The following is a 25,516-nucleotide window of genomic DNA, read 5'->3' as shown; positions in this document are numbered from 1 at the left end:
GAATGGCAATATGAAGCAGTGTGGGGTGGGGGCAGGGGGAACCCCCAGAGAGGTGAGAGGTTCCCAGGACTGGATGGGAATAATTTTAGCCAAAATGCCCAACAGTAGAGAGATGGAACCTGAAGAAACCACATCCAGCACAGACATGGCCCCCAGCTGAGGCCTGGGGTCACCCACCCACCTTCAAATTTTTTGACCCAGAATTGTTCCTAAACATTTCTAAAGGAAATGCAGGGACAGAAAGGGAGAAGAGACTAAAGGATAGGACTTCCAGTGACTGGGCCCAACTTGGGATCCATCCTATGGGCAGGTACAAAACCCTGACACTTATTACTCATGTTCTGCTGTGCTTGAACACAGGAGTCTAGCAGCGGTGTCCTCTGAGAGGCTCTAAGGTGCTGACTGAAACAGATACAGATACTTACAGCCTACCATTGGATTGAGGTCAGGGGCCCCTATGGAAGAATTAGGAAAAAGACTAAATGAACTGAAGGGTTCCCAACCCTGTAGGAAGGCCCTGGATCCCTCACGGCTCCCAGAGGCTAACCCACCATCAAGGAGCATACAGGGGCTCATATGTAGCAGCAGACTGCCTTGTCTGGCCTCAGTGGGAGAGGATGTGCTTAACCCTATACAAACTTGATGCCCCAGGGGAGCGGGAGGCTGGTGGTGAGGTGTGTGTGGGTAGGTGAGGTAGCACCCTCTCAAGCAAAAGGAAGGGGCATGTGGCGAAGAACTCTGGGAGGAGGAAGGCAGGGTGGGGAGCAGGGAGCAGGGGGCATTTGGAATGTTAACTAAAACAGACAACTGAATAAAAAGAAACGAAGCCATGTGTGTAAGAATGATACAGAGGTCTGTAGAAACGAAGAGAGGTATTGGGTCATTCATGTACATACTTCATACATATGAAATGAACATGAACTCAATTTAAAAAAAAATCCATATATAGAACAAGGAGCTAGAAACAAAGGAGACCAAAATTAAGTGAATAAAAGTTCAATGGAAGCACAGCCCCCAACTCCCCAAAATCAGGGAAATGTGTGCACATGCAAATACAGGAGACATTTCGAAGTCAAATACACGTGACCCAAAAGAGCTGCCCAAAGTAAAGGAGACAGATTACATGAAAGCCTACGCAAAACCGCCATATTCAATAAGACACAAGTTAAGCGGCAACTAATTTTAAGGCCCTTATTTCTAACAACAACTTTTTATCCTCTTATCTCAGATGAGCAACTGGCAGGGAAAAAACAATCAGGAAACAAGATAAAGTAAGACACAGGATCCCAGCCCAGCCTAGCCAGACTATGAGTCTCTGCTTCACCTGATCATCACTAGGACTGGTATGTGGCAAGAGAAAAGAAAGGGTATTAATTTTAGGCAAGGGCTGACCGCCTCATTATGGCCTTGCTGCCACAGGCTTCATTTCTCCCTAAGCAGAAATAGCAAGAGGAATGAGAACAGCTTAAGTTTCATCTTCAGTACTCTATCTGAATACTGGATAAATGTCCATGCTGCTTCTGTGCCGCTGGACTCTGAATGTCACCTTTTAACAGCTGCAGGTTAGGGGTTGGGGATTTAGCTCAGTGGTAGAGCGCTTGCCTAGCATACGCAAGGCCCTGGGTTCGGTCCCCAGCTCCGAAAAAAAGAAAAAGAAAAAAAAAAAAAGAGTTGCAGGTTAGTATAAGGACTCCCATTTCTTCCTAGGGACATCAGCACACCCGCCCTTAAAAGGAGAGGAAGACACACTACTTACTGGCTGAAAATGTATTATTACGAATTTCAGTTCTAAGCATTGTAAATAAAAACAGCACTAAACAAAGGTCTTAGGAACAAGGAAGTCTGAAATCAGGTTTTATCACAACTAGAAAGGTTTTGGTACAGACTGACAGAACTGAAAGAATGGAGTCAGTAAGAGATCAGCCGATGATGTATCGTACATAAGGAACTTCAATGTCGTCTCCACTCTCATTGTTGCAGCACAGCTCAAACACAAGGGACTTCACGTGCTGGCCCAGTTTCCGCTTTGACACACGGCTCACAATCTCTGTCATCCTGAAATCAAGGAACACGAGACTTAAGAAAGAAGAAAACAAACACAGAAGGAAAGGTGGTAGCAGATTGCAGAAAAAGAATGGGGAACCATGAGGGGCACCCTGGGTGGTTGAGAATCCCATACAAGGTTTCCACTCCCACCAGCCCGGAGGCTAACTCACGGCTGATCCAACCGTTCCTGGAGTTTGGTGGCTGGCATAAAGAAGGAATAGAGCATGGACACACCCTGGGATAGTATGGTGATTTCCAGCTTGTGCTCTGTCTGCAGAGGTTAGAAGAGATAGCAGTGGTGACTGTACTAAATCAAATATACAAGTCCCCACGAAGGGGGAGTTCACAGAAGGAGCCCTACCTTAAAGTAGTCTAGAAACTGCTTGAGGGTCATCTCTTCACCACTAGGTTGCAGTCCCTGCACATCAAAACGATCCCACAATGTCCACTTTTTATCATAGTACTAGAGGACAAAGATAAGAGATAAGAGTGTTCTTAACATTGTTACAACTGCAGCTCTATTGTCAAAAATACACTTGTGGCATTACCTAACCATGATTAGGCAGCTTGAATCTTTGTAAGGAAAAGGACACACACCACTAAGACCCTACTTTCTCCTTCTCTCATTTAACATCCCCTGTAGCTCTCCATGAAATGTTTTGTCAGCACCCTTCTGGCTGATTTTCTGCTTTCTTGAGACAGAATCTCACACTCTAGCAATACCTGGCCCGCACTACAGTTTATGTTGTCCATGTGTTTGATGGATGAACAGAGGTATTCAAATTATATCTCAGGGAAATGACCCCTTATCCGCTGTGAAGTCCCCATTCCCCATCCCAACACTAACACACACACACACACACACACACACACACACACACACACGCACACACACGCACAGAGAGAAAGAGAAAGAGAGAGCGTGTGTGTGCGTGCGTGTGTGTTTGTGTATACTGGTGTACTCAGATTTCCTGAATGGTAATATCAATATTTCCTATGCTTGTAGGTCCCATACCTGGTGATACCCTGGAGCTAGAGGTGCAGAGAAGCTGAAGAAAGGCAGAGCCAAGTTGATAAAACTGTTTTTAAAAGAATCCAGTTGTTGGTGACCCTGAACCACCTTATACAGCTCCAGACACACGAGGCCAACTACAGCTGATGTAGTGGTTGCAATAGCTGGGATGATCTTCCCTGCAATCAGTTTGCTCTGTAAGACAGACAGTGGGCACCAGGGATTACTGTTTAGGAGGAAGTGGGGGACCACAGAAGGCCCAAATGAAGAAAAATCAGCTCGGGCAAGGGTCACTGGTACATCACAGACTCCCATTACCTTATGCCGGTCTGCAGGGGGAATGTCATAGTTTTCTGCCCGGAGGTTGGATGCTGCCACAATGAAATCCATGTGAAAGTTGCTGTCATCATCCTTTAAGAGAGTGAATGTCTACTCAGGATACCACTGTCTCTCCCAACTATGTACTGTTAATTCTAATAACCACATGATGTAAATGGATACTGTAGTACAGGTGTCTTTGATTTTGTCGCTTTTGTTGAAGTCAAATATAATTATACAATTCCCTCGTTCAAATCCCTCCCAACTACTCTTTTCCCTGTTTTCTCTTTAAAAAGCCATGGCCCTGTCTTGCTTATATTTAAATATAACAGCAAAACAGAACCTACTCAGTCTGTGAGCACTACTTTTATGCCACGATTTCAGGGATAACATCTTGGTAATGAATAAACCATCAGAAGACATTTTTCCTGCCCTCAGACTTCCTTAGTTGCCTGGAGTTCTCTGTGTATGAGGGGTCTGGGGGAGGGTATGGTTTCCAATAATACCGCTCCCACTTTCCTCCATAGTAAGTGCCCTAAGGGGACTCTCTGCAAATTCATAGGCCACTTAGTGAAGCAGGTAGGCCAACTGTAGACCTTCACTTCTCCTTCTGATCCTCCAAGTCTAATCCTGCCCACCCCCCATATCATCCCCAACTCTGCAGAAGAATAGCTATAGCAGTCTTTCCGCTCATTTCTAGTGGTCCCTGCAGATCTTTCCCTCCTTCCCTCCATCCACACATTCCTTGCTTTGTCCCAGATCTGAACTACACGAGGCCCTCTCTAGGAAACTACAGGCCGCTCTGGTACAGAAAGCAGGTAGGCTAACTTTAACCAGATCTTCATCTCCCTCTCAGTTCCTTCAAATCAAACCTACAAGTCTCATCTCTAGCTCTTTGGGCAGACTATCTGTGGCCGCTACCCAGCCCACTTATCTCTAAAGATCCCACAGATCTTCCCCTCCTAACTCTCCTAATTGCTTTGTTCCATTCCCCAATTTCAGCAAGTCTTGAAACTTCGGAAAACCAGAAGCACAGAAGCTAACTGCATGCCATCACTTCTGCCTCAATTCCTCCAAGTTCAAGATCCAGTCTCATCCCCAGCTCTTTGGTAGACCTTCTGCCATGGTCTCTCCTAACTCTCTGACCCTATAACCATGGCAATGATTCATCAGCTCCTGGTCAAACATCCTACTTTCCCTCTCTCGTAAAGCCCTGTCATAACCCCAAGCCCATTCCCGTTCCCAAGTCTCAGGTCCCAATACTAAGAAACACATTTTACACCTGGAAAACCCAGTCCCCACACCTATCTGGACCCCACACTCCTCAGGACCAACATATCTGAGGCACAAGTAAAAAGGCTTAAACATAAAAACAGCTTTTGTGGATTTGATAAAGGTCCTTAAAGAGGAAATCAGTAAATCTCCTAGAGTAATCTATGAGAACACCACCTGAAAGTGAAAACGGATTCAAAAACGAAAACTCAAACTGGGGGAAACTGGAAGTGAAAAGCATAGGAACTTGGACAGGAACTACGGAGGCAAGCTTCACCATCAGAATTCAGGAGATGGAAGAGATTCTCAGGTGTTGAAGATACCATGGAAAAAATGAAGCCATCCATCAGAGAAAATCTGAGGCACCATGAAAAGACCAAACCTAAGAAAAATGGGGATCAAGAAAAAAGGAGAATCCCCAAGTATCAAGACCCAGGAAGGATTTTCGACAAAATCATAGAAGAAAAACTCCCTGCCCTAAAGAAATAAATGCCTATCAAGGTATAAAGAAGCATACAGAGCACCAAGTAGATTTGGATCATAAAAGAAAGACCTCTTGCCATGTAATAATCAAAACACTAAACATACACAACAATGAAAGAAGATTAAAGGGAAAAGGACCAAGTAACAAATAAAGGCAGACAGACCTATTAGAATTAAACCTGACCTAGAGAGAGACCTTCAAAGCCTTAAAAGCCTGGTGAGATGATGTTCTAGACGATGGTCAGAACACCACACCCAGCAAAACTTTTGATCACTGTAGATGAAGAAAATAAGACATTCTGAGAGAAAGAAAGAAAGAAAGAAAGAAAGAGAGAAAGAAAGAAAGGAAGGGAGGAAGGAAGGAAGGAAGGAAGAAACCCACCCACATTTAAGCAGTATCTGTTTACAAACTCAGCTGTAAAAAGGGGCTAGAAAGAAAACTTCAACCTAAGTAGGTTAGTTACACCAAAGACAACACAGGAACTATATAATCCCAGACTAGCACATCAAAAGAAGGGAGGGGCATGAATGGACAGACGGATGGACAGACAGATGGACGTGGACACACACATACACATCCCTCTGACGTACTTACTTCACCAACAACAACAAAGTTACATGTATCAACAGTCACTGACCATTGGTATCTATCAAAATCAACAGTCTCAAACCCTCACATAAAAGGCAAACACTAACAGAATGGACGGGGAAATACAATCTTATGTTTTGGCTTCATGTAAGAAGTACAGTTCAACACTAAAGGATAGACACCAATCGGCTCAGCATAAAAAGACAGAAAAAAAATATATGCCCAAGGAACAAGCTCGTGTGGCCATTTTAATACTTAACAAATAAGTCTCAAACTAAAACTAATCAAAAGAGATAGGAAAGGACAGTATGTACTCATCAAAAGAAATTCACACAAGAGGACATTTCAAGCCTAAACTTCTATGCCCCAAACACCAGGGCACCCAAGTTTGTAAATCATATACTGACCCTCACACACTCATTGTGGGAGTCTTCAATACCCCAATCTCACCAATGGACAAGTCATCCATACAAAAACTAAACAGAGATATGGTGCAACCAATGGAAGTTAACAGGTATTTACAGAACATTTCACCCAAACACAAAGGAACATGCCTTCTTCTAAGACCCCATGGAACTTCCTTAAAATTATTGACCATGTGCTCAGACACAAAGTCTTAACACATACAAGAAGACTGAAATAACACCCTGCATCCTTTCTGATCACCATGGAGATCAACAACACAAACAATAGAACTCTTACAAATCAAGGAAACTGAACAATCTTCTACTGAATGAAAAAAATGCGTCCAGACACAAACTTGTGAAATACAACACTTTCTACAACTGAATGAAAATTCAATTCTAAAAAGTCTTTAAAAGTCTCCCAGCCAAATAAGATCCAGAGCCAGATAATCTTAGCACAGAATTTTACCACTTTCAAAAAAGTTAATGCTAATACTCTTAAAATCACTCTACAAAATGGAAACAGAGCAGTACTCCTTGAGAACACAGCTTACCCTGATAATCAAACCACATAAAGACTGAAAAAACAGAGAATTGCAGACCAATTTCCCTTAGAACACAGATGCAAAAATACTCAGCGAAGTACTTGCAAACATAATCCAAGAACATTTCAAAAAGATCATCCACCATGATCAAGTGGGCTTCATCCCACTTGGGCTAGGGATGTAGGTCCTCTAGACTGGGCTAGTGCAGGGAATAAGAGAGAATAAGGGGAGAGGCACTTAAAATTATGGTGATGTGAGGGGTTTGCAGAAACCTAATAAAGTAGAAACTTTAAAGTTTGAGCTCACATGTGCAGCTGCACACACACAGACACACACACAGAGACAGAGAGACAGAGACAGACAGACAGACAGCGAGTGTGCATGAGTGTAAGCATATGAGTGGAGAGCACCAGAAGGAATGGAGGACACCAGGAGAACAAGGCCCTCTAAAAACAACTGGGCAAAGCTCCTATGAACTCAAAAAGTGAAGCAGGATATACCTGTCAATTAAAAACCCAATGGCCTATGTAGGAAAGGGTAGAATAGAAGGTGGGCCATCCTGGAGGCAGAAAGAATTCTGGGGTAGAGCCAGGCACAGGAGATTCATCCTGGGAAGATGTTACAAAATAGACACATGGAACCTGAATACAGGTAACCAGCCCTGTGGCAGAACGTAGATCAAAGCAAATGGATTATAAAAACTTACAGTCTAGTCAGAGAGGAGCCTAGCTATATGGTCAAAGTATCTGCAAATATATGTTGAGTCTGTCTGAGCCTTATTTAAGGGAGCATGGGACTGGGGGGGGGGGGGGGAAGAACCAGGACTAACCTCTACAATTTGGAGCAGTTGGTCAATACGTAATGAGATAGACTGCTTTTTTTGTGTGGATGATGCTTTTGTTAAAGGGTTTGCCCAAGAAGCTCCTGATGACGATCAGCAATGACAGGTAACACGGCACCACAGGCTGCACTAGCAGCTTGGGCAATGTCACCAAGGCAAATCTAATCCCATTACCATGACCTACCTGGAAAACTGATGGTGCTGCTCACCAAATCTCCCTCTAAAAATAAATCTATCAATCATCTTATGAAGCCCACAGGAGTCACAGTACTGCATGCTTGTAATCTCAGCATGCAGGAGGTAGAGACAGAATGACCTCAAGTTCAAGTCACCCTCGGCAACATAAAACACTGACTTAAAAACATTTGTAACCAACAGCAAATAGTCTCTGGACAGAGGACCCAAGCTCCAATTAGGGCTTTTGTAGAAGACAAAGCAAAAAATAGCTTGAACAAGGTGACATACCTTGTATGAGGTAGCTACCTCCCTAAAGCTCTTTAACACTCAGACTTATTTGACTACTCTGGTCCACAGCAGGGAAGTGGAAGCCTGTACAAAAGATGTAGGGGAGGGGGAAAAATCAAATTATCTGAATTATCTGGAAAGAGAGAGGTTGGGAGAGGTCACTCACTACTTGACACAGCAAAGCCCCAGCTACCTAAAGTAGGAAAGCTGCTTTTGAGCCCGGACAGAGCACAGGTCTATTGTGGTCAGGGTGGTGTGAGGAAAGGAGTCCTGCTGAAATGGCAGGCAAGTGAAGGGAGGAGTGTAGCAGCAGGGGGTGGGAAATTGGGGATAACCACTAGAAAGTCCCAGATGACAGGGAAACAAGGGGTTTTCCCAGGACCCAGGAGAGATGACATTAGGCGCAATACCCAACAAAGGAGAGATAGAACCTATAGAGACCATATCCAGTGGATAGGTTGAAGGATGGGCTCACCTACCCATCTCAAAAATTTTAACCAAGAATGGTTCCTGTCACAAGAGTGGAGCAGAGACTGAGGGAAAGGCCATCCACACACTGCCCCACCTAGGGATCCATCCCAACTGCAGACACCAAACCTAGACACTAATACTGATGCCAAGAAGCGCTTGCTGAAAGGAGCCTGGTACAGCGGTGTCATGATAGTCTCTCCCAGTGCCTGACCAATACAGACATAGATGCTCTCAGCCAAACATTGGACTGAGCATGGCAACCCCAATGGAGGAGTCAGAGGAAGGACTGACTGAAGGAGCTGAAGGGATCTGCAAATCCATAGGAAAAACACCACTACCAACTAATCAACGCCCCCCCCCACACACACACACAGAGCTTCGAGGGACTAAACCACCCACCAAAGAGTACACATGAGGGGGACTCATGGCTCCAGCTGCATATGTAGAGGATGGCCTTAGGTGACATCAGTGGGAGAGGAGGCTCAATACCCCACGTGTAGGGGGATGATGCTAGGGTGGGTAGATGGGCGGGGGAGCACCCTCGTGGAGGCATGGGAAACAGGGATAAAATTGGGGTGCGGGGGTTAGGTGGGGAAACCAGAAAGGGGGACATTTGAAATGTAAATAAGTAAAATAACCAAGAAAAAGAAGTTGGTGGGTTTTGCTGTTGTCCTCTCTTTGGGTGACATTTTGTTTTCTGGGCTTTGGGAAGTCTTGTTGTTGTACTAAGTTTTGTTTGGTTCTGAGAAAGAACTTAAAAGTTTGGTAGGTAGAGAGGGAAAGAGGATCTAGAAGGACTTGGGGAAGTAGAAGAATATGCTCAAAGTACACTTAAGTTGAAAAATAAATAGTAAAAATATTCTTCTGGTGTTGTCTTTGTTCACGTCTTCTTTCTGTCATTTCTAGGAGATACCAGTTTTTTGGGTTTTTTCTTCTTTTTTTAAATCCCCTTGCTTTTACATTTTTTTCTACCTTCTCTTCCCATTTCTTAGGTGCACTTGTGTTGCAGATGTATCCACTGGACATACTGAATACTGACTGACCGTTGTCCCAGGACTAGTGAACCAATGGATCTTGAAGAAGCTCTTCGGACCACTTTACTAAGCCAGCCTAGTTCCTAACTGCATTCTATGTTTCAACTCACATATACCCACAGATGTAGCTCTCACTCTTCATCAAAGAAACTTCTCTTTTAAACAGGAGACCTCTGTAGGTCCACAATCTTGACAAAAGTCTACTGCTAGGCATCTGTGCCCACCATCCAAACCATCCCAGCTACCCCGCATCAAATACCTTCTCGAAATCAATGGGATGCATCTTGAATCCAAGCATCTTGTCTGGAGTAGGTAGTGAAGTCTTGAGTTCCTCTAGGTGGCTGTCATCTGCAGAAAGCAAAGTGAGCCCACTGCACTGCCCAGGGTGAAATCAGGACTGGGAGGAGGGTGGTGTTTATGTGGAAGAATTGAAAAAGAGAGGCATCCTGGAAGGTGTAAGGGAAGGAAAGGCGAAGAGAGAAAACACTTCCCTGCCCAAAGAGTACAGGGACGCAGGGATGAGGAATACAAACACATGAAGACCTGGAGGTCATGAGTAACAAAAATGAACACCTCACACAAAGAAGCAGCACATGCATACAAGATGAAAGATGATGAACTCAATTACCCATCAATAAGTTAATAGACTGTAAAAAGGGGGAGAAAATCGCAGGAGCATATTAATGTACAGCCATTACACTAGATAGAATGGAAAGGACACAGGAAGAAAAATCTGGTATGATTTCGTTTCTCTGTGGTTCCACTAATATGATATAGCTAGTGGTCAAAAAGATTGAAACAAAAAGGTTTTCGGGGATGGTAGAGGGTGGGAGAAGTTGTTCAATGGGCATAGGGGTTTAGTTTTAGAAGATGAAGACAGAGCTGGGGAAAAGTGATTCAGATTAAGTTCACAGAAAGATAGAAATTAGTTAATGGGAAGAAATGGCAAGCAATGGTACAGGGGAGAGACAAATATCATGAGGAGACAACTACTCTGGAAGGGAAATCGAGGAACCCTATCAACTTGGGAAACCTTACAAGAGAAGAGATTCTGCACAGAGATCAGAAGAGGAAACAGAGCGGGACACAGGAGTGCAGAAAGCGAGGTGTGCTTTAAGCAGATACAGAGAGGACAGAAACACAGAGGTAGATACATGGGTGGCAAAATAGAGGTGACCTGTAGCAAAAGTATCAAGATGCCCACAGGACAGGGAGCACTCAGGTTCTTTTTGCATGAAAATAGATCAAGAAGAAACAAGCAGGAGAATTCTGTAAAGTTAATTACACCAGGAAGGGAATGAACCATTTCCATAAGCCTGTATTGCAGAGAAATGATAGAGAACTTTGTTTTTCCACCCATCCACCTCTAAGCACAGACTAGGTAAATCTCAGAAGAAAATCATGGCCAGTGGCAAATACCAGAGGGAAGGCTGAGAGGGACAGAAGACAAACAGATGATCCCTGAACTAATGGTGAAGCATTCTCACCGACTGTGGCACTGGTACTCTGCAGCTCCTGTTCAGAAACATGGATCCTGATGCCAGACTTGGGAGCAAACTTGGGGGCTGGCAGAGACTGCAGGAGTGTGGTCACAGCAGCACAGTCCTGGGACCCTTCTAGTCCGTATGTCTGAGCAAACAGGTTGGCAGCAGCCATAACATAATCCAGATGTAGGGGCTGAAAGAAAGGTATGGCAAAGAAAAGTTAGCTTAACAACCACAGAGTAAGAGTAGAGACTCCACCACCCCCACCCAACCACCTGGGAGATCCCAAGGACACTTACATTGTTTGTGTCAAAGGTGAGTGGATGTGGACAGCGTTTAGGTCCTGACCAAAAAAGTACCCCAGAGCTTGTAAGCTAGAAGAATGCAAAGGTATGAAGAGGACTGAAGGAGAAGCACTCTCAGGCAAGTCTCAGACTAAGAAGCCTAAGTTCACCATTCTTGGACCCATGATGAGCCAAAAACACACAGCAAGTTCAACTTACCAATTTGTATGAGGCTTAGGCTAAACCAATGCAATACTAAGAAATGCAAATTACTCCTTTCTAAATAATGGCCCACAAGCCATTATCATACCTACTTCACAGATATGGCTTGCCAAGACATCATTAGGCTTGACATGACCCCACTGTCAAACACAGCCATAGACCCATAGACCCATGAACCCATAGACCGCTGTATATTTAACTATCATATTTCTCACTTAAAACTGCAACCCTCCGAGGGAACTCAGATATGACTCAGCCCACAAGTGCAGCTGGAAAGGAAACTAAGCCCCTTGCTTGGTGGGCAGGAGGAGGAAAACGCAAATGCTTACACGGAGAACTAGCCTAATCCTTGCCGTGGGGTGCTTGTGGCACTTAGGCTACCTGGAAGAAGCCAGGTCCAGACAGAGGACAGTAAGCATCCCATTTCCTGGAAATGTGTTTGGGCCAAATATACCCACTGAGTATATAATACCTGGTCTGGAGGGAAGTTGTGCAGCAACTGCTGGATGTTGTGAGAATACTGGGTGTGCCAGTGCTGGTAGGCCCAAGTCACACAGTCGGCCCAAGTCTGTGGCCTCTGCAGGACCAGGCTGCACTGTATAGCCTCCAGTACTTCCAAAGGCTGGGTGCCAGCTAGCTGCAGTGTCCGCTCCATGAACTTGGGGTCCCTATCCAATGCAAAGACCTGGATTACTTCAGAGGCCTAGAAGTAAAGTTTCTAGACAAGCCTTCTTTCTCTATGGAAAAAGTCAACCCGGACCATTTCCCATTACCCAACTCATCCACCAAGGATGTGCCTGAGGAGAGCAGACAAGGATGCCTTTGTTGGTTGGCGTCTGTCTGCTGTTTGGTTTGTCTGTTACTTACATGAGGTATTGGTTAACATTTTCGGCTGACTGCTTGAACAGTCCTTCAAACTCATCCCGAGCCCACTACAGACAGAGCAAACAAATGCATGTCAACAAAACAGGTCTCTGTACATATTAGTAATGCTTGTTCTGGGTAAAGACCACATTCAACCTGGACAATGAGGGCACCCACGTGTTCCAGACCAGTGGTTGTACTTGGCAGCCAATTATGTATCTTGTGAGAAACTGAATGGCAATATGGGTGTGAGGTGTCTGGTTTATAACAAAGAGACACAGAGAGGAAGAAGTCACCCAGGTCTCAATAGGAACTCCTCCTTTGTTTCTTGGTCTTTTGTTTGTTTGTTTATTTGTTTTCAACCCGGTTTCTAAGAACTAGGAGGTCACTGCTGAAATGGTCTGGGGCATCTATACAGACACTAGACATACAGCTTCTAAATTTTCACTCTCACACATACTAACCTGCTTTTATGACCTGTTGCAGAAGAATAAACATCCCTGTTTAAGTCTCTGATATAGCTAGCATTTACACTCATCAATGTTAGTGAATGAGTACATTCATACCACAAGATTGAGAATGGTGTCAACTACAAACCCACAGCTAAGAACTTTACCAAAGTATATGAGCAGCCCATATCCAGTGCTTAAGTGCTTTACAAAATCTCACTTCAATGCTCATTTTGCAGATAAGGAATCTGAGGACCAGACATGGCTCCTACAAAGCTACTGAACATTGTAAAACCTTTTGCACTTCTCTGTCTGCTGCACAGACACAGAGAACCATTTTATAACCTTGAACAAGAAACAGGGCAAGGTAATGTGGTTGGAACTCTCCAGTCTAGTCCTTCCTTATCTCCAACTGCTTAGCATGGCCTCGATGTACTGACACTATGAGCCTACAAGCAAACAGAAACCAAACAACCCCCCTGCCCCAGGCACTGTTGGACTGGAAGAACATAAGCAGGACTAGGCTCTGGTTTTAGTTTCCAGTGCAGCATTCAATTTCTCCAGCCAGAGGGTACACAAGATTATGTACTTGACTACACAGACAGAAGCCGCACTTAAAAACCAGCCGTCTAACTCACTTTGGGTAAGAGTTTAACAAACCAAAAACGCACTCACTATTACAGGTTAATTTAGAAAGTCAGCAGAAACAACATTAGCCGATTTGTGCAGCAAAAAGCATCATTTACAGACCATCCTCACTGTTCAGGCACATGTCCCGTGATGTTCTCTTTAAGTCTTTCCAAATTAAAAGGTTAACGTTAATTACTCTACTTAAGGTATCTTTCATACACTAGAGTTTGGATGTTTTTTCTTTCTGCCAGACCCTCCCAGGACCTCCTCAACTCCCTAGCTGCTTAACCCGTGTGCCATCTCCCGAGAAAAAGTAAAACCCAAAAGAAATAAATAAAAACCCAGCAGCAAGACAAGAAATACCAAAACAGAAAGAAGTGCGCAAAACAAAAACAAAAACAAAAAACCTGAAGTCCATCTGGCCACGTACTTCTAGGCATGACATCCACCCTGAAATGTGGTTGCTAGATACGGTAACATTCCATTGTAGACAATGGTTTTCCCTTTTCTGAGCACGTTTGATACATTCTGAGCTGGAACATTGTGCGGACCTCCCCGTCTTTGTGTTGGGACTTTGCTTGGTTTGAACTTATACAATTTTATGAGTGCTGTCACCAGAAGTGGATGACTCCAAAGAAACCACACATATCTGATAGATACACATGTGGGTTGATACACATATGATCTCAGAGACTTGTGACAGCACACACAAGGTGTACCCAAAGGTCAAAGTTCTTTGTGAAAGAAGGGACCCAATAGCAGGTACTCTGGATAGTGGTATAAAGACGAGAGCAGGAAACTTAGAATCTGTAGCATGAGACTGGCAAAGGCTTGATGACCTAACCCTTCCACCTCCAATTCCTCCCAAGGTTGATCACCTGCAGGGTATGCTCAATGGCATTGGGGAAGTTCTTCAGTGTGCAGATGGGGATGGATTTCTCAGGTGGGTCCTGGCTAGAGCTGTAAGATTCTGTCAAGAAGGGAACAACCACTTGCACGTTGCCCTTGGTGCCCAATGTGCCGGATTCCAGCAGAGGCTTACGATAGTAAACACAACGGCGGTCCATGTATAATCCTTCAGGGAGATGGGAAGAAATGGCAGATGAGTAGTAGGCATGCTTAGATAAAACAGGAACACGGGTCAGCTTGGTCTTCCGAATTGGTTCCAGGACAGCCAAGGCTACAGAGAAACCCTGTCTCCAAAACCCAAGACAAGACAGGAACACAAGAACCTCATCCATACACACTACCCTGCCCTTGCCCTCCTCACTCAACTCCAAACTTACGAGCATCCACATTGTCTAGAGCATTGGCCACACCATCCAGGTTTTGGAAGAAGTCATCATCATAGACGTGTTCTGTCTCAGGGCCTACTCGATTCTGGTGGCTGCACACCCTGATGTGTGGATTTATGTCACGTACTGCTGCAGCAGCAGTCTCAGACTTTAATTTCTAGATGGGAATATGAAAAATAGAGCTGTTTCCCACACACCGATGCAACGAAACTCCAGAGAGGTACCTCAAAATGTATCCGATGTCAAAACCACCTGGCTACCAACAACAGATATTATAAAAGAGATTACGGACCACAGACTGCTCTTTTATGACAGCTACATTTACATTATTCATAAAATTCTGTTGTCTTTTTGCTTTAAGGATTATAAACAAAATCTGGCCCCACAGGATACTGTGAGTACTAAAACAGAATGACCCGACAGCTACTCTCTTTTCAATTAATGACATCTAGAGTAACCCAAATAAAACCACAGACAGACTGAGTCATGTTCCACTTCTCAATAACCTCCTCGGTTTCTACTTTCACTTGTGGTATAAAAGGGGTTGTAGCCTCCTCTGTTCTTAGCCCCTCTCTCTGTAGCCCCAATGTCTTATCTTTCCTCAGGCTTCTACTACTTTTGCATGGTCAACTGTTTGCTCACATACCTTGTTTTACCCTTCTACGTCAATTCCCTTAGGACAAAGTCTTCATAAGCAGTGAAAACCAGCACTCTCCTGGCATTCCCAATTGCTGCCTCTCTGTTCCTCATTCCTTCATTTAACCATATACCACTTAGTACAACATAGGCAAAGATGCTGAAGAACAGTCTCCCAACAGCTTTTGGGGGTATAGGTCATAAGCACCACAATTTCCCATGTTAGATTTTTAAGCAGAATATTTAAAAGCACTAGTCCACTTACCACAGTATGTCATACGAGATAAGCATAAGTTATTTATCTTGAAAAATACTTCCAGTACAGAACATCCCTGAGGACTCATACCATACTCACATTTTATAAATGTTTTAGGTTACATACTCTCTTACAACAGCTGTGTCCATATGTATGTACTTTTGTATGTATGAACGTATGTATGTACACACGTATACACACATGGGGATACACACACACACACCTCTCACATATGCATATATACATATGCATATATACATACATAGTACATGCATGAACTAGTGGAATACTAGTGTACTAGTAGTACTAGAACACATATAGTACGTAGCTTTCTTTCTTTCTTTCCTCCTCCTCCCCCCCCCCCTCCTCTTCTTCCATTTCCCTCTCCCCCTCCTCCCCTTCTATGTTTTTGGCCATCACATCCTAGTTATACGGGAAAACAGCATCCCAGCTTCCCTGACCTGGCTTTCTAAAAGTATGGAAGAAATTTGTCCTTTCCACTGTTAGAGCAATCTGGGTGAGGAAAGATAAACAGTATTTAATACCATTTAAGTTATTACTGAGTCTGGCAGACTCAGTGTTACAGGAGGATACCAAAATGCACTCAGGAAGATTCTCACTTGCTCCAATCTTCCCAATCTTAGAGAGGAACAGGAACATTTCTTTCGTTACCTTGTAAATCTAGAGGCTAGGATGCTTAGGGTAAAAACAAAGCAAAGCAAAGCAAAGATGGATTATCAGCGAGTCAATCAAGGTAACACTGACCTATAGGGAATACCCAGTAATGACTCTATTACCCATCTTACAATGTCACATCTGCAATGCACAAGCATTCGAGCTTAGGTGGGGAGGGAGAACAAGGCAAATGAAAAAACGTGACAGGTAATTATGTCTACTGACCTTACATCTGAATGCCTGAAAAATAGGAGGGAAATAAAGAAGAGGAGAGGAAAGCAAAAACATGTAAGCCATTTAGATTGCAATCAAACAGAAGCCATCCTACTCACTGTGACATCCCAGGGGCGAAAGAGAAACTGTCTGTTCAGGTTTGACTTCTCAATGGTGTCCATGTCTGTAACTGTGATTTCTCCACCCTCTCCACAGCCAAGGCCAATCATGGCAAAGTTCTTGAGCAGCTCACAACCAATGGCACCTGCACCTACCTGGAAGTTTGGTAAACCCTCTGATCAGAGGGAATAGTGATGGCATATGCTAACCCACAATTCCTTACTCCCAAAAGAAAACACCAACAGAACACAAGATTGTGTAGTAACAAACATTCAATTCAAAGGGATGACAGATATTCCTATGGGTGACTGAGGCAGAGGGGAAGAAAAAAAAAAAAGAGAGAGAGAGATACACAAAGCCTTTCCTCAACCAACCACAAAACAGAATAGGTGATGTGATCAGGACATGAAAACCAAAAGATCCCTCCCCAAAGGATTAGGGAAGAGATCTTATAAAGAGTGGGCAGAGCCTATTGCTAGTGTCAATCACCAGGAAGTACTTCTGCTTGCCAAGCTTCTCTTGTAGGTCTGATCCAAATACCGCCACTTGCCCATCGTAACGGTTCTGGCGCTGGATTTACGTGAATGAGTACAGACAGGTTAGAGACACTTCCTTCAAGATGTTCCCAAACGTCCCTAGTGTTCCCACAGACCTACCGGCAGGCACTTATCTTCCATGAAGGCCACTCTGTGCTCCGGGAGACATTCGAGGGCATCAAAGTACAGCCACTGCCTAATAGGCATAAACTTTCCAGAACAAGCCTGGAGAAAGAGTGTTGTCAGCAGCCAAACTGGAAGTGACAGGGACTAAAAGGCAGTGAGGGAACCAGAAGCACACAGCAGTCCACCACCCTTTCCCACTACTGCTGACCTTCATGACCTCCTGGGCAGCCAAACCACCAATGAAAGCACTCATGGGTGCCAGATCCCCAGCTGCTACATAGGCCAACTTCCGGATGAGGTCTATATCTAGGCAATCCTGCTGGACTGCTGGCAAAGATTGAGCATTCACAGCCTGTGCTAAGGTCACCATTTCTGCAGCATCCTCCTGGTTGGTCAAAACGAACCAAGATAACAGTCTATCAGGTCCTACTGCAGGAAGAACAGGTACAAGAAACAGACATACCAGAGGTCCCGGGCTGGCTTCCCACTCATTTACCTCATTATGGGGCCGAGGAGGCCTGCTGTGCTGAGTACAGAACTGATGCAGGGCCTGGAAGCCAATGTGGAGCTGAGCAGGGCGACAGCACTTAGCAAAATCTGTTATCACAAACTCTGGCTCTGCCAGCGAGGCAACTAGGGATTTCTGTGGATAACGAAGCATCAAAACCAGATATGAACAACGTATGAATCTCAAAAGCAGGAGTCCTTCCATTCACAGCCCCCCACCACCAACTCACAAAACTGATCTTCTGAGATACTTTCACTTGACTGACAATGCCTCCACGGGTGTACTCAGAGAAGCTGGAGGTATCACAGATACTAAAGGAATAGGGACCTGAAAGATCAACAAGATGGAGAACACTTCCAGTCCAATCGTGCCCTTGCCACCCTCTGAACGTCAAGTACAAAAAACTCATAGTCCAAGTCTTAAGACACACCAGGTTTTTAAAAACTGCAAACTCTACTCAGATAGGGACAAGTGAGCAAGCACACAAGCAAGCAAAAAAAGCAAAGCGATACACATCCATCAGCAAAGCGATACACATCCATCAAAGGCATGGGAGTACACAACTATCACCCCAGCAACTCAGGGCGATTCAGAGTTCAAAGCTAGCTGAGGGCTACCCATACCAAACAGAATGGCCACAATCTCACTCATACAGCTTCAGACTCCAGGGTGCTGGGGAACTGACACATCTGGCTTTTGTTTCAATGCAGAAAAACAAGAAGGGGGAGGGAACAGATGTCTCCTCTGTCTATGATCTGATTCAGAGGCTGAGAGTGAGTGCTTCCTGCTCTCTGGGCCACTCACAAGTGTCTGTATGTCTCAGACATACCCCAAAAACATATATACACACATGCAAAAATAGAATAAATTTAAAACAAGACAAAAAGAAATCTACTTGTCTCCATCTCCCAGGCGCTACGCACAAGCTCTGTAAAGATACAAGCCATAGGACCTAATTCTTCTTACACAGTTTCTGGGGCTGAAACTCAAGCACTTGTGAGACCACAGCAAGAACTTTACCGACTGATTTGCTATATTAATGTCCAGTACTTTACTAACATCTAGTGACTAAAGAGAAGAAAAAAAAAAAAACCAAAAACCCTGTACTTGTTCAAGACAAAGCAATTCTTTTCCATGTGCTTGTTCATTCGGAGACAGGGATTCAAATGGCCCAGGCTGGCCTCTTGCTCTTGAACTGGGCTTGAACTTCTAATACTCCTGCATCCACCACCTCCTGAGTGCCAGGCTACAGGTGAACGACATCATCCACAGTGACACCCAATTTTCCTTTTTTTTTTTTCTTTAAAAAGAAAAAAACTACAAAATTTATTTACTTATTCTATATAAGTACACTGTAGTTGTCTTCAGACAGACCATGCGAGGGCATGAGATCTCATTACAGTTGTGATGAGATCACAACTTTCCAGCCATTAGTCTACCAGAACCTAGCTTAGTAATCACACACACTAGAAAGGACCTAGTCTCTTAAGACTTTTTATAGCTTAAAAGAGAAGATTTAATTGTCTAAAATAAACCAAAAAGGGGGAAAGTCAAAAGGGAATAAGAAACCAAGGAATAAGTGGGCTGTCTTGACCAATAAGCAAGAATCAGTCCTGTGTCACTCTCCCACAGTGGAGGTGGGAAACACAAGTTAGGCAGTGTTTTATCCCGGCATGTGGCTTTAATGCCAGCACTCAGGAATCAGCACTCAGGCAAGAGGACTCTGGGTTTGAGATCAGCTCAGTCTGCTGGGAAAGTTCTAGAGTGACCTCTTAGCTTCTGAGACAAGCCCACATCACAGGGCCAACCTTCCCTTTGTCCTCTGCCACCACTTCTCACCCTCCTTCCCCAGGCTTGCCATACCCAGAACTTTGATCTCCATAGGACCAATGCCATTCAGTTCACTCATGCCTTGAACTTCTGTGAAAGAGACAAAGTCACCACTTTCAAATCCATGCCGGGTTTCCTCCAAGCAGGTGACAATCCCTGGATTCTCCTGGTTAGGGAGAAAAGGAAAAAGAAAAAGAAAAAGATTGAGAGTTAAGCTATGTACGTACAGTGTGGCATGCTTATAGTCCCACCACTGTGGAAACTGAGGCAGAAGGTTCACCCTAGCCTTAAAATCACCCAAGAACAAACAAGTGAAAAACCACCCAGGATTTTCAGTCAAGGGCAGGCTGACAGCCACTAAGGAGTTTTAATTTACCTCAGTGACAGGCTACTCACCTATTTAGTGGTAGATCCCAAGTTCAATTGTTAGGTGAGGACAGGGGAAGGAAGGAGAAGGGGAACGGGAAAAGAATAAAAAAATGAGAGGGAGGGCTGGAGAGATGGCTCAGCAGTTAAGAGCACCCGACTGCTCTTCCAGAGGTCATGAGTTCAATTCCCAGCAACCACATGGTGGCTCACAACCATCTGTAAAGAGATCTGATGCCCTCTTCTGGTGTATCTGAAGACAGCTACAGTGTACTTATATATAATAAATAAATAAATCTTTAAAAAAAAATGAGAGGGAATGGGAAAAGAAAGGGAGAGGAATTCTCAAGACAAAAATAGGTGAGAAAGGAAGGAGAGGAGAGAGGGTGGAAAAAGGAGGGTGAGAGAAAAGGAAAAGGAAAGGAAAAAAAAAAGTAACTGCCTTTCTTTGCAGGAGGACCTAAGGGGCTAGTCTCCTTACCTTAGTGATCATTGAAACCATAGCACTGAGTGGCTGTTCTCCATTTGCATCAGTGAGAATCATTTCCTCTCCAAAGTCACAGAAGAGTTGTCTAAGGAAGGAGGCAATGGGCGTGGTGATTTGGACCAAGTACAGGACCTTCTGACACTCAAGGTACTGGAGCAGATCAGGTCATGCTCAAAACACACAGGAAAAAATGAAAAATCATTTCAAATCTGGTTGGTGGGGGAGGACATGAAGGCTTGGGAGACTCTTGGCCTATGTTTGGTAGAAGTTAGAGAAGAAAGAAGCAAGTAAGCACTCACCCAACTAGGCCCCGAGTGTCTGCTACTACCAGCTTGATTCCATGGCTATGGCAGAATTCACCCACCTGCAGCTGATATTCCAAAGGAGTGTTGGTAAGAACCACCACCTGTAAAGACCAACAGGCTCAGGTTTAGGGTGGAGCGAGAGAATAAAAAAGCTGACAGAGGTGAAGGAGAAGGGGGAAGAATCCAATCTCCAGGATCTGCTGGCTCAGCCTTTTGTCACATGGACACTCGAGTGAGTCTCAATGGGTATCAGACATAATAAGGGTCAGAGAACAGCTTTAAAAAACACTACCAACTACAGCAAGAATAATAGCACTGCTGGACAAACAAGGTCTGATGACCAGCTAAGTTCATTTATCTGGTGAAAATAAGACAGCTTGGCTACCTACAGCCAGGTTATATTCAACAATAATTACCCAGTCAACCTGGGTTTGCTCTCATCACACCTGCTCATACGACAGTCTGAGAATTATACATGCAGGTGCTGGGCTCCAGATCTCACTATAAACACAACACCCTTTTGAGAAGAATCTGCCCCTCTGGGGCCACCTACATCTCCTAATTTTCCAAAACTAAACCTGTCAGAAGGTGCCAGCCTAAATGACAACAAAGCTGAAAGAATAAGGCAGCAAGAATGGGGATATACTAGTACCAGGATACCTGAAAACCACTAAGGAAGTCGTCAACTAGAGGTCCAGTGTAAGTGTGCACAGGAACATAACTGTTGAGTTCAGCAAGGCGTGGTTGGGATACCTCAGCTCGATTTTTGCCAATATCTTCCTCATGCAGGTAGAACTGTAAGAATGGGATAGGAAGATAAGACTGCAACATAAGCAGTGCCCATGCTGGAGCCTAGGCAAAGGGAAGCCAAAGAGAGATACCTGGGAAGACAGATCAGCCCACTGGGCAGTGCCCTGGTCATGGAGAGTGACAGCCTTGACCCCACCAAGGATGATATTCTTGGCAATTTCCACACCCAGACCCTGCAGGCCTGATATCAGTACACTGGACGTCTGGAGATGTTTCATTGCCTCATGACCTAGTACATACCTGTCAGCAAAGAACTCTAGGTTAGGGTCTGCCCCGCTAGGTACTTCTTCCCAATCTCCACCTCCCATCCTGGGTACCACTCACAGCTGGCGGGAGTAAAGGCTTTCATCTATATCCATTTCCTTGTTTTTTGACATTCCCTAAAGATGAGCACAGAGTTCCAGGGGAGATAAAACAGTAATGAGACTTAGACATTTGGAAAAACAAGAGGTACTTCACCACCTCCGCTGAGAGTTTCCATCTTGACAAAAGCCATACTCACGCTGTTTGGCCCTGGGGGTGCGCCAAACATCACAGAATGGGTAGAAGGCCAACTAGAATCCACCTCAGAGTCAGGTCCAGACACTCTGCGTTTCTTGGACAGGACCGAGCTGGACATCTGAAAAAAATAGGGAACATCACAGCTGAGGCCCTGTGGCAGAAACATTCTCTTCACAAAAGTTTTGTCTGTGTGCGTGCGAGTGTGCCTCGCTACCCTTCTGTGAGAGAAAAAGCACTGAATCTGTATATCTGACATAAGTCAAACTAATGTAGCTCTTCATGGTCAGTGTAGAGGGCAAAAAGTGTTTGTGCACAGAGATAAGCACTAGAGAAACCAGGAAAGTTAAACAAGCAAACAGGCATCCTTCAAAGGAAAGAGATGTTTACCTGTCTTCCTCCTGGAATGCTAGGAATAGGTGTAGTTTACACCATGGTGACATTTTGCTGATGAGCCACCCGTAACCCAGAAATTGTTTTACCCATTCCAGAACCTTTCTCTCTAAATCCTGCACATTGCTTCTAGGCCATAAAAGCCATTCTTATGAGTGATGTGACTGTACTTATCAACAGCCTCAGTGGTTCCTATGCTACCTCAGGGCCAGGTCAATGGCCCTAGATCTCTGGCACTATTCTAATCAATAAGTCCCATCCTTGTGGAAAAAAAAAAGTCAGGGTGTACTTTGTAAAGAATCTCAGTGTCTTAAATTTGTTGTGTACTTGGGACTGAATTATTATTATTAGAACGCGTATCTCCAAAATTGTGCTCTGTGAGCTCAAGGACAAGGACAGACTCCGAAATCTTGGCCCAAGCACCAGTTCCAACATCAGGCTGATCCCAGTTTCATTCATAGCTCATCCTGATGGTTTACTTGCTGTAAAGCCTGCAAGGATGCTACAAAGGGTATATCAGAAGTTTAACAGTTTATATCCAAAAGAATCAGTGAGCAGACACTGATAAGATACCAAACCGAAACTGGGTGTCTCTAAACAATAAAACAGAATTCCACATTATATGCTGCCAGAGAAGTAGGGAAGGAAGGGCCAGTGAAAGGATAAGAATTACAGAGCCCTGACAAATCAGACTGGGAGAGTGACAGCAGATGGACTATACCCTCCAAAAATTCCAGTCTAGTCTTTTGGGAAGTTCTTCACATAACTAAAGTTAATCTGCTGAGTGAGTCAAGCGACTAAGGAAAGTGGAGACTATACCACAAAGGCAGACAAGTCTAAGTACACTCACACAAAATGTCTACAGACTGGCTCTAAGAAGTCTTTTCAGGGTGGTATGTGGGCACTACTACTCTGACGTGAAATCCATCTCACAAGACAGATCTCATGTAAAACATTATGTCTGTGCTGGACCAGAGGAACAGGCAAATCCATGACAAAGATGTCAAGCCTAGGTGAATCACTGCTAACTCTATGTCTAAAATCCTGGTGTTTTTCTCTAGGAAAATGAAAAATGATAACCAAACAAAATAAAACCAAAGAAAAACAACAAAAACAAAACAAATCCCCAAACAACAAAGAAACAAAACAGCAATTTGTCCTTTTTGTCTACTTTTTTTTTTTTTGGGTTCTTTTTTTTCGGAGCTGGGGACCGAACCCAGGGCCTTGAGCTTCCTAGGTAAGCGCTCTACCACTGAGCTAAATCCCCAGCCCCCTTTTTGTCTACTTTTATCTTAATTATATTAACTGCACAAATTAATAACACCCCATATCTTATTGCCTATATGCCATGATAACCAACTCACAATCCCCTTCCACACACCAAAATGATTTTAGAGGAACCTATGTTGCTGACGTATTAAAAATCGAGGAAAACGCTTTATAAAAAACGAGGAAAAGGAGGGATGGCTGCGGTTAGAGAGGTTGACCCAAGACTGGAGATCCCCAAGCATGTCGATTCTCCCACCCCCACCCCCACCGCCACCGCCACCCCCACCCCCACCGCCACCGCCACCCCCACCGCCACCCCCACCCCCACCCCCACCGCCACCCCCACCGCCACCCCCACCCCCACCGCCACCCCCACCTCTCCGGACCCCATTCTGCCTACCTGCCTGTTGCCCCTGAATCTAGGATAAGGGCATTAAACGGAGTTCCTTAACCTGATAGGAATCCCTTCACTGTACTGTCCCTGCCAGGCCGCCCCTACCAACAAGCCCTGGCGTCACGGCCCAACGGCTCCCGAGGCCCCCACCACAGAGCCCCAGATTGTTACCAATGCTGGTGCCTGTTTGCGCTCCCTGTCGCTCTCTTCGTACTTTCTCTTCCTCGAAGACGTGGTCCCAGGATGGTGCAGCCTCCACCTTCAGGTCCCTGACCAGTTTTTTCAGAAACTCCTTCCACAAAAGGCGCGTCCGCGTCCTCACACGAGGAACAAGATGGCGCTGGCCCGGCCGGAAACGGAAGGGAGGAGCTTGATCCACGTTCCTCATGAATCATTTATGACGTACTGAGCCTGCAGAAATGAATATTCAAGAGGAGGGCAGAGCTTTAATGCGGTGCTGGGAGCCTCAGTTTTCTGAGACTATGTAGCGCCTCACAGAAATGATCATTGCGCCCCCTGGAAGAATGAAACCACAGCAAAATCTGCTGGGAAATGCTTACAATACAGGCTGGTAATAGAGAGTGGCAGGCGAACGCAACATAGAACATGCTTTGAACGTTAAAGCTCTTAAGTCACTTGCCTGTACTGTGGGATCTTTCTTCTACAACCCAGCAAATAATACATACGTATGCTTGTTTAGACTTCGTGCCCGCTTTTCTAAAGCAGACAACATCAGCTATGGCGGTCAGAACGGCTTATTAAATATGACTTGTACCTTCAAAAGAGAAGCTGAGGAAATGTAAACCCGCCATTATGCAACAGAAGAATATGGATTCCAACACTGTAGGGAGAAAATGAAATACAATCATTGTTGTAAAATTGATGTATTGTTGCACAAAGTGTACTTGAATGCGTAATTAAATATGAAGGACACAGAGGAGGCAGGCGACATTTCATTTTAATGTACTGAAGAGAGAGGTGTTTTGGTTTGTTCTTGTTTGATTGGTTGTGGTTTATTTTTCCATTTATTTAAAATAGATCTCTTTCTCACTTCATATATCCTGATTATGGTATCTCCTCCTTCACTTCCCAATACCTGAATCCATCAATTCTGTCCCTTTTTGATCCCCTTCCTTTCTGTCTCTTATTGTAAAAAACAGGCTTTTAATGTTTAATAATAAATTATAACAAGATAAAACATACTAAAAAAAAAGGAAGAAAAGAAAGAAAAAGTAGGTACAAGAATCAGAGACCCCCTCACAAATACCATACAAACACTAAACTGAAACCCATATATATATATACACAGAGGTAGAGACCTAAGGAGGTCCTGTGCATCCAGCCTCAGTCTCTGTGAGTTCATATGAGCTTTGCTCAGTTAATTTA

The 25,516-nt window shown here is 44.4% G+C and overlaps 2 protein-coding genes across 11 annotated transcripts in view; one reads left to right on the top strand and one right to left on the bottom strand.

Annotated features, from left to right (window-relative positions):
• The window catches only part of LOC147997932 (uncharacterized), a 48,945-nt gene extending 45,131 nt beyond the window's left edge, over window positions 1–3,814 (top strand). For 4 of the 10 annotated variants that reach the window (XR_015647359.1, XR_015647346.1, XR_015647340.1 and 1 more), the window contains one exon: window positions 3,053–3,814. The gene's annotated coding sequence lies outside the window, so the exon portion shown is untranslated. Of the gene's footprint in view, window positions 1–1,228; window positions 1,344–1,980; window positions 2,111–3,052 lie in introns of all 10 variants that reach the window. The other 6 variants (XR_015647352.1, XR_015647338.1, XR_015647341.1 and 3 more) reach the window with 3 other exon arrangements.
• Uba1y (ubiquitin-activating enzyme, Chr Y) lies at window positions 1,755–24,474 on the bottom strand. Its single transcript, NM_001408738.1, has 26 exons — window positions 24,302–24,474; window positions 22,079–22,195; window positions 21,901–21,956; window positions 21,648–21,816; window positions 21,427–21,561; window positions 20,761–20,867; window positions 20,456–20,546; window positions 19,642–19,774; window positions 18,008–18,105; window positions 17,767–17,913; window positions 17,479–17,655; window positions 17,265–17,369; window positions 17,098–17,178; window positions 16,608–16,763; window positions 14,700–14,865; window positions 14,292–14,488; window positions 12,338–12,402; window positions 11,943–12,138; window positions 11,264–11,338; window positions 10,968–11,157; window positions 9,740–9,828; window positions 3,377–3,469; window positions 3,062–3,253; window positions 2,408–2,509; window positions 2,217–2,317; window positions 1,755–2,055 (listed from the first exon to the last, which is right to left on the bottom strand). The coding sequence occupies exons 2-26, from the start codon at window positions 22,193–22,195 to the stop codon at window positions 1,920–1,922; spliced, it is 3,174 nt and encodes a 1,057-aa protein (NP_001395667.1). The 5' UTR covers window positions 24,302–24,474; the 3' UTR covers window positions 1,755–1,919.
• Between the last annotated feature and the right edge of the window lie 1,042 nt (window positions 24,475–25,516).

The sequence above is a fragment of the Rattus norvegicus genome, chromosome Y, assembly GCF_021556685.1.
Source record: "Rattus norvegicus strain SHRSP/BbbUtx chromosome Y, alternate assembly SHRSP_T2T, whole genome shotgun sequence".
Taxonomy (NCBI): Eukaryota; Metazoa; Chordata; class Mammalia; order Rodentia; family Muridae; genus Rattus; species Rattus norvegicus.
Note: the sequence above shows the minus strand (reverse complement) of the source record. Positions and strands in the feature narration are given on the sequence as shown.

What these genes read in the sequence shown, in the direction of transcription:
- Uba1y (NM_001408738.1), bottom strand. Translation starts at nt 22,195, where the DNA reads ATGTCCAGCTCGGTCCTGTCCAAGAAACGCAGAGTGTCTGGACCTGAC. An exon ending in TGGAAGATAAGTGCCTGCCG is followed by an intron (nt 17,179 to 17,264) that starts GTAGGTCTGTGG and finishes ACGTAAATCCAG; the next exon opens with CGCCAGAACCGTTACGATGG. An exon ending in GCAAGCAGAAGTACTTCCTG is followed by an intron (nt 16,764 to 17,097) that starts GTGATTGACACT and finishes CCAAACTTCCAG; the next exon opens with GTAGGTGCAGGTGCCATTGG.